Raw genomic sequence first — 16,699 nt, forward strand, 5'->3', positions numbered from 1 at the left:
TAAAGCCCTTACAACATATAGCCTTTAGTGCTACTTCTGCCCTGAACATTTCCACCTGTTTTCAAAACTGGTCTTAGGTCAGAAATGTTATTTTTCATACTTTGTTTATTATTTTCCCTAAAACACATGCCACACCCTTTGCCTGCCAGGATAATGCATCTGGGTTCCACTTTTGCTCTTTTAATTAATCATATTTAGTACAGTTATCAGCCATTCCTTTATAACATTTGTTAAGGTCTGTGTTTTTCTTATCTTAAGTAGCTAAACACAGAACTATACATACATTACATATTTTACGGTGTCTAAGCTTCTCACTAATATCATTATTGATGTCTCAACTTATAGATAGCTATTCCCTATGACTCAGGTCATCTCAAAGGAACCAGAACCCTGAGACAGTCTGAGGCATGTGTTTCCAAATGACCTTGAGAGACCTGCCAGAATCAACCTGGACTGTCATTTGCTATCCAGTCTGGGTGTTCCAAAGTGGTTAGTAACAGGGAGAGGTCAGGAATTAATTCCTGGTTCCACAATGACAGCTCTGCTCAGCTCAGCTGCTAACTTCTAAGGTGACTGAGATGAGAAGCATCTAGTCCACACTTTTGCCTCCATCCATGACAACACCCAGGTCCTCAACTGACATGCATGGTTGTAGGTATGTGATTTGTGAGTAGCATGCTTGCTGAAAGACAACTAGGGCTCTGTGGACTTAGGCTTCATGGCAGTACTAACATCTTGACTAACTAGTAGTTGGCATATTTAGGGTTTTCAGCTATCAAGGATTTCTTAAAAATAAAACAAAGGCAAATTTCTTCCATCACATAGAATATAAGTTAACACTGGGTGTTCTGGCAAGAAGCAGTTAAAATGAAAAATGTTCTTCTTTTAAATATAGTGCTGACATAAATTTGTATTGCTTCATTTTGTTAAACTAAAAATTACTACTCATGAAATGATACTCTTACAAGTAAACTCAGCTTTTTTTTAGTTCTTCATATATTTTGCATATTAGCTTTCTATTAAGTGTGTAGTTGGTAAAAAAAGTCTTTTCTCATTCTGTAGACTGCCACTTCATTGAAGTGATGGTGTCATTTGCCCCTGCAGCTTCATGAGGCCTGGATGGTAGCTGGGGTGATCACCCTGCCAGCTCTCCCTTATCCTCAAGACTAGGGTGAGCTCTCCTGTGCCAATGTGTTCAAGCTTATTCCCCACTTTTTCTCTATCAGGTGTGATGTATTTAGTTTTATGTTGAGGTCTTTGAGTCATTTGGAGTTGAGTTTTGTGCAGGATGACAAGTATGGATCTATTTGGAATCTATTTGAATTTTTCTACATTAGTGGTTCTCAACCCTAATGCTTTGATCCTTTAATATAGTTCCTCATGCCATAAAATTATTTTTATTGCTACTTCATAACTGTAATTTTGCTACTGTTATAAGTTATAATGTAAATATCTTTGGAGACAGAGGTTTACCAACCCACAGTTTCATAACTACTGTTCTAATGCAGACATCCAAATTGAATAACACCATTTGTTTAAGATACTTTGTTTTTTCAAATTTAACTTTTTATTGATTCTTTGTGAATTTCACATCATGCTTCTGGATCCCACTCATCTCCTCATTCCTTCCCATCCACCCTCTATACCCCAGGATAAAACAAGATAAAATTTAAAACAAAAAAGAAAAATCTCATTGTGTAAGCTATAGTATGATACAGTGATTCACACAGTCCTTTATTCCATATATTGTTACTTGCGAGTGTTCATTGCATTGAGTCATTAGTCTGGTTTGAGGTTTCTGGGTTTTGCTACATCATCAATACTAGACCATTGCTAGGGCTCTTCTTGGATATCCTGTTGTTGTCCTGTGTCATGGAAATTCTGTAACTTTGGGTCTGTAGTACCAGCCCTTTCACTTGCTCCAATAAATCATAGGTGGTATGGATGGTGGGATGTGCCAACTCAGAGCTCTGGTTCTGGGTCTAGGTGTTTGCTGGGTTGATCAGCCTGCCAGCTCTTCTTCATCCTCAGCATCACGGTGAGCTCTCCAGTACTGTCCTGTGTAGCTCACTCTATGTAGTAAGCAGCAAGGGGCAGGGCTGATTCTCTTGCTCTCATGTCCTTGGGGTCAGCTTGTCCACAACTACACCACCAGGGCCAGCTCTACTGTGTTACCTAGTTGAGGCATAGGGGCCATTCTACCTAGTGCTGCAGCTGGTAGAGGCAGGGCCATCTTTTCACTCTAGTGGCCTCAGGCATGGCTCTTCCACCTACCATGGGCCTCAAGGTGTATACATGGGTGCGAGGGACTTCTTTCCCTTGCCTGCACTACCATATGGTAGATGTGGGGTAGAACTTGATCTTTCACATTCTCAGGGCCAGCTCACCTACACCTCCATCAACAAGGTCAGCTACTCTACTACTCTGTTTCCCAGGTGAGGTGCAGGGTCTGCTCTCCCTAGTTCTGCATCTGATGAGGGGTAGGGTCAGCTCTAGTACACTGCAGATGGCAAAAGGCAAGGAAGAGAGCAGTTTTTCCTCTCACTCACCACCACATGGCAAATAAGATGAGTAGGACCAGCTTTCCCACTCTCATGAACTCAGGGAAGACACACCTGTGCCCTGATCAGCAGGGTCAACACCACTATAGCGTCCAGGTGAGGTGCAGGGTTTACTTCCTGAGTACTGAATGCAGGATGAGGTGAGGGACAAGGGAGCATCTCTTACCCACCCATACTGCATGACAGATGAGAAAGAGCTAGCCCTGCCACACTTATGCCCTTGGGGTTGATACACCTATATCATCACCAGCAGGGTCAGCTACTGGATTGCCCAGGAGAGGTGCAGGACCTGCTTTCAGGAGTTCTGCAGTTGGTGAGATGCATTTCCCCTTTGTTCACACCACCGTATGGCAGATGATGGACAGGACCAGATCTCCTGTGTTTACATTCTTGGGGCCAGCTTGCCCACATCCCTATCAAAAGGGTCACCTCTAATGTGCTGCCCTAGGTGAGGCACAGAGCCTACTCTCTCTAATGCTGTAGTTGGTGAGGGGCTAGTGCAGCTCTCCAATGTGCCACAGGTTGCAAGATGCAGGTTGAAGATACTTTTTTCCCAGTGTATTCTTCTTATTTATCAAAAAAAGCAGGTGTCCATAGGTGTGTGAATTTATGCATGGGTCTTCACTTCTATTCCATTCATCAATATGTCTGTTTTTGTGCAAATGCCATGCTGTTTTTGTTACTATGCATCTGTAGTACAGTTTAATATCATGGATGGTGAACCTTTCAGTAGTCCTTTTATTAAGGATTATTTTAGCTATCCTGTTTTTTTTTTAAATGTGTTTTTCCAAATGAGGCTTAAAATAGGGCTTTCAATTTCTATCAAGAACCGTGTCAAAATTTTGATTCTGTAGATTCATCCCACATTTATCCTACCTTTTGTAGCATGGCCATTTTTACTATATTAATCCTACATATCCATGAGCAGGGGAGACATTTCCAACTTTTGATATCTTCTTCAATTTCTTCAATGTCTTAAATTTGTTATCATTTAAGTCTTTTCACTTGCTTGGTAAGAGATACTCCAAGGTATTTTATATTATTTTAAGCTATGGTGAAAAGTGTTTTTTCCTTGATTTCTTTCTTGGATGAATTGTCATTTTTTTCTATAGGAGAGATAACAATTTTTGTCAGTTAATTTTACATACAACTACTTTGCTGAAAGTGTGTATCAGCTGTAGGAGTTTCCTGATAGAATTTTTCAGGTCACTTTTATATACTATAATATCATGTATGAATAAATATACTTGGACTTCTTCTTTCCAATTTGTATCCTTGATGCCTTTCAGCTGTCTTATTGCTCTAGCTTCTAAGACTTAAGTACTATATTGAACAGGTGTAGAATGAATGGGAAAACTGGCCTTCTCCTGATTTCAGTGGAATTGCTTTGAGTTTCTCTCCATTTAACTTGATATTGGCTATGGTCTTACTGTCTTTATTATGTTGAGGTATGTCTGTTGTATTGCTATTCCCTCTAGGACTTTTATCAAGAAAGGGTGTTGGATTTTGTCAAAGGCCTTTTCAACATCTAACAAAATGTCTTTTAGTTTGTTTACATGGTGAATTTTTTTATCAATTTATGTATATTGAATCACATATGCATCTCTGTGATGAAGCCTGATTGGTCATGGTTGATGATCTTTTTGATGTGTTCTTAGATTAAATTTACAAGTATTTTGTTTGAATTTCCACATATATATTTATAAGGGAAATTGGTATGAAATTCTCTTTCATTATTAGGTCTTTATGTGGTTTATATATCAGGGTAACTGTAGTTTCATAAAAGATCTTGGGCAATGCTACCTCTTTCTATTTCTGGAATAATCTGGGGCATATTAGAATTAACTCTTCTTTGAAAGTATGATATAATTCTGCACTGGGGGTTATAGGTCTGTATAAATTATTTACCTGATTTTGAACTATTTTTGGTAAATGGCATACATAGAGAAAATTATCCAGCTTTTAAATGATTTTCCAGTTTGGTGGAGGACACACTTGTAAAAGTATACCCTTATGATTCTCTGGATTTCCTCAGCTTCTGTTGTCATGTCCCCCTTTTATCTCTAATTTTATTCATTTGTACCTTTCTCTCTCTGCATTTTAGTTAATTTAGGTAAACGTTTAGTTAATTTAGATAAGCTAATTGTTTTTCTTTTCAAAATAGCAACTACTTATTTTATTGATTCTTTGTATTGGGCCTTTTCCTTCTACTTTGTTTTATTTTAACTCTGAGTTTGATTACTCCTTGTTATCTACTCTTCTGAACATTATTTCGTTTTGTTCTAGAACTTTCAAGTGTTCTGTTAAGTTACTAGTATGAGATCTCTCCATTTTTCAAATGTAAGCACTTAGTGCTATGACCACTTCATTATGTCTCATGTCTCAAATGTTTAGGCATATTGTGTATCCATTTTCGTTTAGTTCTAGAAAGTCCTTAATCTCTTAATTGGTTTTGACTGACTTTTTCATTAAGTAGTGAGTTGTTCAATTTCCATGAATGTGTAAGCTTTCTGTTGTTGTTGATATCCAGCCTTAATTTGTGGCAATCAGACTGGATGCATGGTATTGTTTCAAAAATTTTATATTTGGTGAGACTTGTTTTGTGTCCAAGTATGTGGTCAATTTTGAAGAAAGTCCTATGAGGTGCTGAGAAAAAAGGTATATTCTTTTATGTTTGAGTGAAATGTTCTGTAGACATTGGTTAGGTCCATTTGGTTTATAACTAGTGAGTTAGCTCCAGAAGTTTTCTTATTAATTTTTGTTTGGATGAACTGACTATTTGTGAGAATAGGGTATTTAAGTCTCTCACTATCAAGGTGTGAGAGTCAATATGTGATTGTAGCTGTAGTAATATTTCTTTTATAAACTTTGGTGCCCTTGTATTTGGTCCATAGATGTTAAAAATTGCAATGTCCTTTCAGTGGGCTTTTCCTTGGGTGAGGATGTAGTGTCCTTCCTATCTCTTCTGATTAATTTTGGTTTGAAGTCTATTTTGCCAGATTAAAATGGCTACTCCAACTTGTGTCTTAGGTCCATTTGATTGGAATATCTTCTTCCAACCTTTTATACTGAGGTACTATCTATTCATGATGTTTAAATGTGCTTCTTGGATGCTGCAAAAGGATGGATCTTGTTTGCATATCCAATCTCTTAGTTTGTGGGGAACCTTAGAGCAATGTTAGCCTCTTAACAGCCATCTTACCTACTATTATGTTAGATACTAACATACTGGTAATTTTCCTTTCCCCTATGACTGTTTTCCTGTTAAACATGTGACACAGCCTGACCCTGGAAGAGTCCCAGCTGCAGGCTTATCATATAGCAACTCATCTTATAGCAGAACACCTGCATCCTGCTTGGAAGGATAGTCTGCCTCCCTCACATCCTACCTTTCCCCCATTCCCTCATTTCTCCACTACTTAAACTCTGTGGTTATATTAAATAAACGAGACTTGATCAGAATACTGTCCTGTCTCAATCTCTCAAGTCTCTTGTGCCCTCATTCTCATAACCTCCCTCAGAGTCCCCATCGACTGACCCTGAGGGCTGGGTCATTAGATGTTTCTTTTTATTGAGGAATTGAGACCAATGATGTTCCATGATATCCGTGAGTAGTTTTTATTGATTACTGTTATTTTGCTGTGGTGGTGATGATGGTAGTGTGTGTGTGTGTGTGTGTGTGTGTGTGTGTGTGTGTGTGTGTGTGTGTGTGTGTGTTTCCCCTCTTTTGATTTGCTGCTACAGATTACTTATTCCTTGTGTTTTCTTGAGTGGTTAACCTTTTTGGGTTGGGGTTTTCCTTCTAGTGCCTTTTGTAGGGCTAGATTTGTAGACATATTGTTTAAATTTAGTTTTATCATGGCATGTCTTATTTTCTCTATCTTTTGGATTGAAAGTTTTTCTTTGTACAGTAGTAGTCTGGTTTGACAAGTGTAATTTTTTAGAGTTTGTAGAGTCTCTTTCCAGGCCCTTCTGGATTTTGGAGTCTTCACTGAGTAGTAAGGTGTTATGTTAGAAGGTCTGACTTTATATGTTACTTGATTTTAATTACTTGCCTTTTAATTTTTCTTCTTTATTCTTCATGTGTTTTTAATTATTATGTGCCAAGGGAAGTTTCTTTTCTGGTGCATTCTATTTAAAGTTCTATATGCTTCCCGTACCTTGATAAGCATCTTTATGCTAGGGAAATTTTTTTTAATTTTGTTGAAAACATTTTCTGTGTCTCTAACCTGAGTTTCTTTTACTTATACTATTCCTATTATTGTTACATTTGATCTTCACATAGTATCCCAGATTTCCTGGATGCTTTATGTCAGGATATTTTTAGTTTTAACATTTTCTATGACTGAGATATGCATTTCTTTTATTATGTCTTCAATGCCTGAGATTCTCTTTTTCTTGTCTTGTTTAATGGTAAGATTTGCTTCCAAGATTCCTGTTCAAGTTCCTAAATTTTCCATTTCCAGATTTCCCTGAATTTGGGTTTCCTTTATTGATTCTATTTCTACTTTCAGGCCATAAACTGTTTTATTCATTTCCTTCCACTGTTTGTTTGTGTTTTTATGTATTTTTAAGGGATTTATTCATTATCTCTTTAAGAACATCTACCATATTCAGAAGTGCAATTTTAGCTCTTTTTTCTCATGTTTCAGCTATGTTGCAATTCTCAGAGACTACTGTGGTAGGGTGGCTGAGACATATTGTCAGCTGTTAACAATTGTGTTTTTATGCTGCCCTCTAGGCATCTGGATTTGAAATAGTTGTATTCTATGTACTAATACCTGGTCTTGTCTTTGTTGGATGGATGTTTTGCTCATTGTTTTGTGTTACTTTCTCCTGTTTTTATGAGGATGTGGTGGCTGTGTATTGCCTGGGAGAGAATTTTTCCAGGATCCTTATGTGTTTAGCCACTGGGGCTTCTGGGTAAAATTTATTTGTAGGTATTGGCACTTAGGAATGAGGATTGGTTACTAGGAAGATATTGAAGGAGTCCACAGGAAGAAGGAAAGCAGAGGTTCCACCAGGATCTTCTTAGTTCTCTGAATGTTTGCAGAGAGTGAGGAGAGGCCACATCAGATAGTCTGCTACAGAGCTGGGGATAAGACTGGATTGGGGCTGGGGGTGGAGTGGAGAAGAGGGATAGTGAAAATCTTAAACTTTTCTATTTGTTTACCTGGCCAGCTAAAAGGGCCAGATTCTAGGTGTTGGGGCTGGGATAATGCGATAAGGGAGTGTGAAATGCACACACATAAAACTGCCTAATTAGATTTGAGGGAAGAAGAGAAGGAAGGGAATATGGGGGAATGGTTAGAGGGCTAAAATCAAAGGCCATTTTGGGGGTAGTATAAAAACCTAATACAGCAGAAGATTACTAAGATACAAACATATATGAAGGCAATCTAGATGAAATCACCACAAAATGGGGGAAACAGTACTCCAACCAGCTATCTCTTGTCACCAAATGAAGCTTCCAGTATGGAAAATGGGTTACATCGAAATGAGTTGTTGGCTAAAGAGATTCATGGGACTCCCCAAACAACCCAGCCAAGATTGTAGGTTTCTCTCCACAAACTCACAGCAAGGCTCTGTTGCCAAAAACGCCTACACAACTCATTGAATAAGGAGAAGTTAAGTTGGGCACCTACACAGAATCCTTACCCCTATGTGCTAAAATCTCTGGTATGAGAGGGTACTCTTCACGCTATCAAAATAGAAACATAAACACCAACAAAGCCACAATGGTGTCATGTCCACAAGATATGATAGTGCAGTGAAGGCTCAAAGCTTGCGGGTTTAAACAGCCAATATCGGATTTGACTTAAGGTCCACTCTACAAGATAGACCCCATACCTGACACTTCCTGTGGGACGAAGAACCTAAGACTAGTATTATCCCAGTGATCTAAGATAAAACCAAATACAATTGTTCTAAAAGGAAAAAATAGCAATAAAATAGCTACTAATAACATTCTGTTACACCCATAACACTAAGACATCATGAGAGGCTTCTCTCTGCAGCAGATGAGAACAAACACAGTGGCTCACAGACATAATAAAACACTCAGCCCACAACAGGATGTCTCAATCAAATCTCTCCCCTCAGAGCTCAGGAAATCCTGAAGAAGAGGTGGTAGTTGAAAAAAATATGAAAGGCAGAGGGAATGGAGGACACCAAGGAAACAAGGCCTTCTAAGTCAACAGGATCCAAGAAAATATGTATTGACAGAGACTGAGGCAGCATACATAGGACCTGCACAGGTCTGAACCAGAGGGAGTTCTAGAGCTTGAGGGAGGAGACACGTGCCCCTTTGCTTAACTTGGAAACTATCTCCAATTGATAACCACTTGCAAATGGATATTTAATTTTCTCCTAGTGAGTCCCACTGGGGAAAAAACTATTCTAAAGGGTAGACTTCTTGCCCAGTAGTGGACCACCAACAAAAAACAAACCCAATAGTTCTTTTGGCGGTCCCTTGTCTCATAACGTCATGTCAGGACTTTCAGAAAATTGTATCTTTTTATTTTTTATTTTTATTTTAGTACATATATGTACCAAATTATCACATTGTTCCTCATAGTTGTTAATAAATGAGCATAATTTAAATTGACAATCACCTCCAAAATCACAGAGAAAATTATGTAATTGGACATCTATGCTTCACTGCTCTGACAATAGGTACACAATAATTCTGCATGACATGTGATAATTTATTCAACACATATTTCTTGGTGTGAACAAGAATTAAAACATAAAATGTGAATACTCTTTTGCAATGTATAATATCTGGGGATTTCATCTAAGGCACTAAAAGAATGCCTAAGACATATTAAGGGCATAAAAACACCCCAGTAGTAAACTAAAAGTAGTAAACTTAGCAAGTTTTCTGAGCACACTATCAATATTATGACATCATTTAAAAAAGTAAAACAAGAGAAAAATAATTGATGACTGGAGGGAGGGCAATGGTGTGAGAGCAAAAATACAGAATCTTACTTTGGGGTGAATATGATTATCATTATTATATACATGTGTGAAAATATCATGATGAACTCCATTGGCTTGCATAAGTAATAAAGTTATGTTAATAAAAGTGAAGAATTAAAGATACATTTTAGAAGCCTCAAAGTGCATATTATAAACCACTTTTATTCAAGAGAACAAATAATACAGTAACAAGAGAAAGTTATAAACAGATTAATATCATAAGCATCTGATATTACAAAGTATTCTCAAAATGTGTAGCAACAGGAAACTCTTTTACATTAATGGAGTGTAAATTATACTATAGCATACACCACATTGCAAAGTTAAAGGGGTGCATGTCCAGAACTCAAGATTCAATTCCTCACTATATATCCTAGAGATGGTGTCCTATATGTAAACCGGATGTAGAGAACTTTTACTGATGAAAATTACAAGATAATTGGAAAGATCACAAGTAGTCCTTGATGGGAAAAGCTGAAAGCCTAGAAGTGTGGCTGGAAGGTGAACTACAACATACAGAAAAATATAATACCTTATAAATGATTCCCTAAAAGGAAAACAAATGTGCATCAGGGTTCATCAAGGGTACAATATTTAAGTTAACTATAGCACATATTTTTAAATACCTACCATGTAAAAGAAATGTAAAGAAATTATATCATAATGAGTTGAAGGAGATGGACATTAAATGTATGAAATTCTTTCTGTTGTATTTGGTTAATGAGCAAAATATTACTCATGTAAAAATATACATTTAAAGTATAAATGTCCCATGCAAATTAAACTATTTTAGTGTAATCTAAAAATTTCAAACCAAGGTATTCTAATTTAAAACATTGATTTTAATGAGCTATCTTTAAATAATTTAATTTAAAAGTCTGATTTAAACATTTTCAGTGAGGGTTATGTTTGCATATCTAATATATACTATGTATGAAATGCCTGAAATGGTACTCATTGAAAACCATTGAGAAAATTCAAGATGTTTTCTATCTGTTCACTGATAAATTTCTCTTGTTAAAACTCCTGTCATATACTTAGTATTTATTTACTGATTACTTTAAAGTGGGTATTCTTCTATTTTTGCTTTGTTCTTATGATTGAGAGTTATTGGAAATTTTATCTGGATAAAAATTGGTTGATCAGAATTTTCATAAATATTTGTTCTATTTCTTTTGTGCAGTGAACATAGTTTTCCAGCCTAAGTCATGCTTTTTGATTACTTTAAAACTTCATTCTTTACTAGAAACTATTTTTAGGTGTTTTTTACCTTTAAACTTACTCTTTTGATTTAGCTCTTTGTGTCTTTATTTGGATCTTTTCTGGCACCCCCTGAAGGTTGGTGAGGAGAAAGTGTCCCCAGAATATATTGTATGAGTTTTTAAAATTTTATTTATTAAGCAACTCTACTCCCACACAATGCCCCATCTAACATATTTGATATTATGTCACATAATGAGTCTTTTTCTGTGTAATATCTTTACTCACTTTGCCTCTGTTAATGTATATTTCAGGAATAAGATCTAAGTTTTTCACTTGAAGGATTTGTACTTTACTGGATGGGGGGGTCACAAGGACTTTAAAACAACCCTCCTTTTTTTCGCTGGATCTCCAGAAGTAAAATGCTGTCCTTGGGCTTCCAGGATGCAAGGAGTAGGAAAAGAATCTAAAGGACTGATCAATATTCTTAACTGAGCTTCTGAAACTTCCACCCATAGAACATGTGGTTCCTCTGCTACCACAGGGAATGGCCGGCATAGGTCAGCCTTGGCAGATGTCATGACAGCATAGGTAAGTCATGGTAGATGTCATGACAACATAGGTAAGCCATGTTAGATGTCATGACAACATAGGTCAACCATGGCAGATGTCATGACAACATAGGTAATCCTTGGCAGATTTCAGGACAACAGCATAGGTCAGCCATGGTAGATGTCAGGATGACAGCATAGGTAAGCCATGGTAGATGTCACCACAGCATAGGTAAGCCATGGTAGATGTCATGACAACATAGGTAAGCCATGGTAGATGTCATGACAACATAGGTCAACCATGGCAGATGTCAGGATGACAGCATAGGTCAGCCATGGTAGATGTCAGGATGACAGCATAGGTCAGCCATGGCAGATGTCACCACAGCATAGGTAAGCCATGGTAGATGTCAAGGCAACATAGGTCAACCATGGCAGATGTCACCACACCATAGGTCAGCCATGGTAGATGTCACCACAGCATAGGTCAGCCATGCCAATGTCAGGACGACAGCATAGGTCAGCCATGGTAGATGTCAGGATGACAGCATAGTTCAGCCATGGCAGATGTCACCACAGCATAGGTCAGCCATGGCAGATGTCACCACAGCATAGTTCAGCCATGGCAGATGTCACCACAGCATAGGTCAGCCATGGCAGATGTCACCATGGAATAGGTCAGCCATGGCAGATGTCATGACAACTTTAAGCCTCTACAGCTTCTGTTTTTATCTTGAAAAGTAGACTGAACATGATCTTGGCTTCATAGACATGAATGATGTACAATGAGGGGCCTGAGCCTGCTTGTTTGGAACTACTCAGTTAGTGGCAGCCTTTGTAATAATTCACAATCAGAAGACAGAGAACAAGACAAGGAGTAGTCTTCAGGGAATAAGCAGATGAGTGTCCCATCTCATTCCCCTGGACCATTCTCTGGAAACAGTGAACCCCAGGGATCCTCAGTAAACTGAGTCTGAAACAGTGAGGCGTGTTCACAGAAGGTATCAGGAGCTTGTTATATTGTTTGGATAACGTTAGGATCCTGGCCTCCAAAACAGATTGGAATTGGGAATCCCTGTTGAAGAAGGAGGTATTCTCATGAAAGAGTAAGAAAAATAAATCACACCCAGTCGCTATTGCATGTACTGGGTCCACGATCTGTCTGAGAGCCAAAAGGGAAAGAGGTGTTTACAAGGACCCCATACTAAAGGAGTCCTGGACCATTAAGAATCTGCCAGTTCCCACAAAAGTGTCACATGCCTTGGGGACTGGAAAAGAACAGCAAAGAGGTAAATTTTCACCTCCGTGGTATTATATGGTTCTTTCTCCTCCATGGAAGAAACATAGGTTTCCCTGACATAGGTTTTTCAAAGTAAGGAGAGAACCCCAGCCCTTGTCATTTGGGCTCACAACATGCTGTTAGTACACTGCTGACCTGGGGATGCAAAACAAGCAAGAGTCTGTTGAGGATCATATGGGAAGGCTTTATTCCTCCGAAACACAGAAAGGAGGTAGCAATATAGGAACTCCACAGTTAGACTTCAGTACTGTAGTGACCTGAATGTGGAGGGCAGGAGGAGAAGGGCAGAACAGCGGGTCAAGTCAGGTCTTCTCAACATGGCTTTCTCCTGCACAGTTCTTCCAGTGTTTTCATGGCCCAGGTCAGCAGCAGTCCCCAGACTGCTGGCTGCTGCCACCGCTGCCTCCACAGCAGCCACTGCCACCACCACTGCTGCCACAGCAGCCACTACCGCCACCGCTGCTGCCACAGCAGCCACTGCTGCCACCACTGCTACAGCATCCAGAGCTGTGACGATGACGACGAAGAGATCTGCGGGGCCTATGGTGGCTCAGGCAGCAGCCACCACCCCCAGAGCTGCAGCAACCTCCAGAGCTGGAGCCACAGCAGCCACCAGAGCTGGAGCCACAGCCACCAGACCCCAGGCTGCAGCAGGAAGACACAGGGGGACACTTAGGGGGGCACTTAGGGGGACACTTAGGGGGGCACTTAGGGGTCTGGCACTTGGGAGGGCACTTGGGGGCGCACTTGGGAGGGGGCTGGCACTGCTGCTGGCTCTGCTGGCAGGACATCTTGGTTGATGAGTGCTCAGGAGCTGTGGGAGAATCACACCCAAGTCAGACCCAAGTTCCAAGACAATCTTATGTACTCTTGTCTTTTCAGCTTCATTTCTAGTTCCCACATGAGTCTTGCGATCAGACACAGGAAGAGCCTATGTGAGATTTTCATCATTTTCATCATTTACTAAGTGCTTTGTTTCAGTACCTCATATCAAACTCCAATTAGAGAGGGTTAAGCAACGCAGCCTTTAAATACCCCAAGAAAGTTCATCATTTAATCTCCTGAGTGTCCAGCCAAAGAACTCACATCACCCAGAATTCTGAAAATATTCAAGACAGTTTAAAGTTGAAAAACTCTTTCCAAAAAGAGCAAAGGCATTCCCTCTGGGGGAATTTCAGAAAAAAAAAAAAAACCATGATTTTGTAGAAATGTAGCAAAATGGGAATGCAAAAGTCCCTGGGGTCAATTTGTAACCAATTTATACATGAAACCAAGGGGAAGTTTATCTGCTGGCCCTGGTCTGTCCCCATACAGCCTCTGGGGTTTCCAGACCTGCTGGCTCCTGCCCAAGGCTCCCCACAGCAGTCTTCCTGCTGGCTAACCAGGAGGTTCTTTTTTCCACTACATCTTTTCCAAAAATGAACATGGCTGACTTTCAAAACGTCAGTCCAGTGCCCCCTGGATAATTTAGTGGCTCACATTCCACAAAACCAAAGAGATTCACCAAACAACAGAAAATAATTTAGTTTCTTTGAAAATGTAGCATACATCTCTAAATCCTCTCAAATTATGCCCCGTTCTTTACTTTGGAATACCACCCCCCAGACACTTCTTTCTTATCACAATTTACTGCTTCTGGAAGCCTGCACAGCCTCCTTCCTGCTCTGACTTGACCATTCTTCTGGAGAAGCACCTTTTTCTGTGCTCTGGACACTTACCAGGGTGACAGGCAGCACAGCCTCTGTAGACACCTTGAGATGTGGATGGATGGATGGATTCTGGCCACCGGCCTTTTTATTCTGCTCTTGAGTTCTTCTCCCTGGACATGAGACAGGGCTTGGGCATGGAAGATTGCCTTCTAATGCTCACATGACTCTGTGACAGGTCATGACTCGATGTTCCTCATCTGCCCCTCTCTAATGGGCTCACACCACCTGCTCCCATCTAGGAATGTGTTTGCTTGATATGAGAGTGCTTGGAGAGAAGCTATGGATGAGCCATCCCAGGAGTAATGTGCTAATACTTAAGGATTCTGGTCCTCCCAATTCCTTCTTCCTGTCCATTCTACATAAAAGTAATTTTTCTGTGTGTGTGTGAAGATACAGCGCTGAAACAGTGGCACTTTTATCTTGTGGGTAACTAATAACTGTCTCATTGGAGGTCAGGTACACTCAATAGGAGAGAATTCCTGCTCAGCACCTTAAACCACCTGTGAGTAGAGAAATTGGAGACCCAAGAGGGGAACCTACTACTGCCAAGTTCTTAACTTAATATAATTTTTAATTGTTTTCTAAATACTTCTCATTGTACCCACAGATAAGTGTAGCTCTCATTCCTCATCAGAGAAGCTTCTCTGTACAACAGATGGAAACTACTAAAGATACACAACTGGTAGGAACACAGAAAATTAATAACTATGGGATGTCTATCTCCAACTGATACTTTTGCAACCCAGATGCTAAACCTAAGACTCAGGGAAAATTATGGAAGAAGGGGCTGAGAGATTCTAAGAGTCAGAAGCCCAGTAAGTTCATGAATAGATTGAGTCCCCTAGAAATGACAGGGAAAATGCACTCAGGGAATCTCAATAATATGATTACCTGAATAAGAAGACCACCATGACGACAACACCAGCTGACATGCCAGTGGGGACAAGGGGAATTTTACTTGGCCTCACTCTGAGGTAAAGAGCTTTAGGTGGTCAATGGTTGTTGAACGAAGTTACATCAGTTGCCTTCAGAGATGACCTCCCTCATAGGTCTAATCCCAAGTGGTCAGTCCTAGACACATGAACATATAAAGAAAGCAAAATGGATTCAGTAGCATGTGCATGCTTGAGTAAGTGTGTGTGTGTGTGTGTGTGCATATGTGTGTATACATATAATAATGATAACTTTAAAAAAAAGAGATCACAAATTTGTGGAAGGAAGGAAGAGTTGGAATGGAGATGAAAGGACAGGAGTGATATACATGTGGTGCTCATAAAAACTGTTTATATAAAACAATTCAGTTGAATCTACTACTGTCAGTCAGTTAGGCCAGCAAAATTCCTTAACTGAATCGTAAATCTTATCCTCACACCCACAGATTATTGTAGTAATCACCCCTCATCAAAGCGGCTTCTTTCTTTAGCAAATGGAGACTGTGTCTAATTGCTGAAAACCACAATTAGACACAATGCAAAGATCAATGGAGTGCTGGAATCGCAGCCCCAGTATATATCTGTAATAGAGCTGCTGCATGTATGTCTTAATGGACATTGTGGCAGTAGGGTAGAAAGGTTGTTAAGAGCCAGAATATCAGGAAATTTGCTGTGTGACTGTCTCTTTTAAAAATGGCTACATAAACAAGACCTGGACAATATCAATATTAATAAGTTTGCTAACACAGAAGGAGGAAAATCTCAAGGATTCCCTCACCCAAACTAAGAGCTACAGGCAGCTAATAACTACTGAGAAAAGGAGAATTAGCTTTTCCAGGGGTGAGGTACCTGATTGGTAGGCTTTGAGCCATATGCAAACAAACACCAAAATGGAAGAAAATAACTGGATTGTTTTATAGTATGTGGCTGGTGGGAAGAAAGAAAAGGGAAGAAGTTGTGTAATTATATTTGAATTATGTAAAGACAATTTTAGAGAAAAAAGATTCAAAGCTAGCATCCACATATGAAAATGACATGTGGCATTTGCCTTCCTGGGTCTGGTTTATCTCATTCAGTATAATGTCTTCTAGCTCCATCTATTTATCTGTGAATTTCACTATTTTATTTTTTTCCTAATAGCTGAACCATATTCAATTGTGTAAATTAAATTTATCACATCTTCATTGTCTACCTATCAGCTGACAGTCATCTAGAGCTTTTCCATTTCTTGGAGATTGTGAATAGAGCAGAAATAAACATGGATGAACAATGAACATGGATGAACAAGTTACCTCTTTAGTATGATACACAATTACTGTGGCTGTATGTTCAAGAGTTATAACTGGATCATGTCTTTATTGCTAAATAAGGTTAATGAATGTAGACATACATAATATTCTACTACAAAATAATTTACCATTCTGTGATACACCTGAAGCTTCTTTGTGTTAAAACCAAATGC

The 16,699-nt window shown here is 39.2% G+C and overlaps 1 protein-coding gene across 1 annotated transcript in view; it reads right to left on the bottom strand.

Annotated features, from left to right (window-relative positions):
• LOC127233090 (late cornified envelope protein 1C-like) overlaps nucleotides 1–14,354 on the bottom strand; it is a 98,793-nt gene extending 84,439 nt beyond the window's left edge. Inside the window, exons 1-2 of the mRNA XM_051199497.1 lie at nucleotides 14,315–14,354; nucleotides 13,183–13,410 (exon numbers count right to left, since the gene is read on the bottom strand). Of these exons, the coding sequence (XP_051055454.1) occupies nucleotides 13,183–13,387 (205 nt within the window). The 5' untranslated portion in view covers nucleotides 13,388–13,410; nucleotides 14,315–14,354. The remainder of the gene's footprint in view (nucleotides 1–13,182; nucleotides 13,411–14,314) is intronic.
• Between the last annotated feature and the right edge of the window lie 2,345 nt (nucleotides 14,355–16,699).

The sequence above is a fragment of the Phodopus roborovskii genome, unplaced genomic scaffold (assembly GCF_943737965.1).
Source record: "Phodopus roborovskii unplaced genomic scaffold, PHOROB, whole genome shotgun sequence".
Lineage (NCBI taxonomy): Eukaryota > Metazoa > Chordata > Mammalia > Rodentia > Cricetidae > Phodopus > Phodopus roborovskii.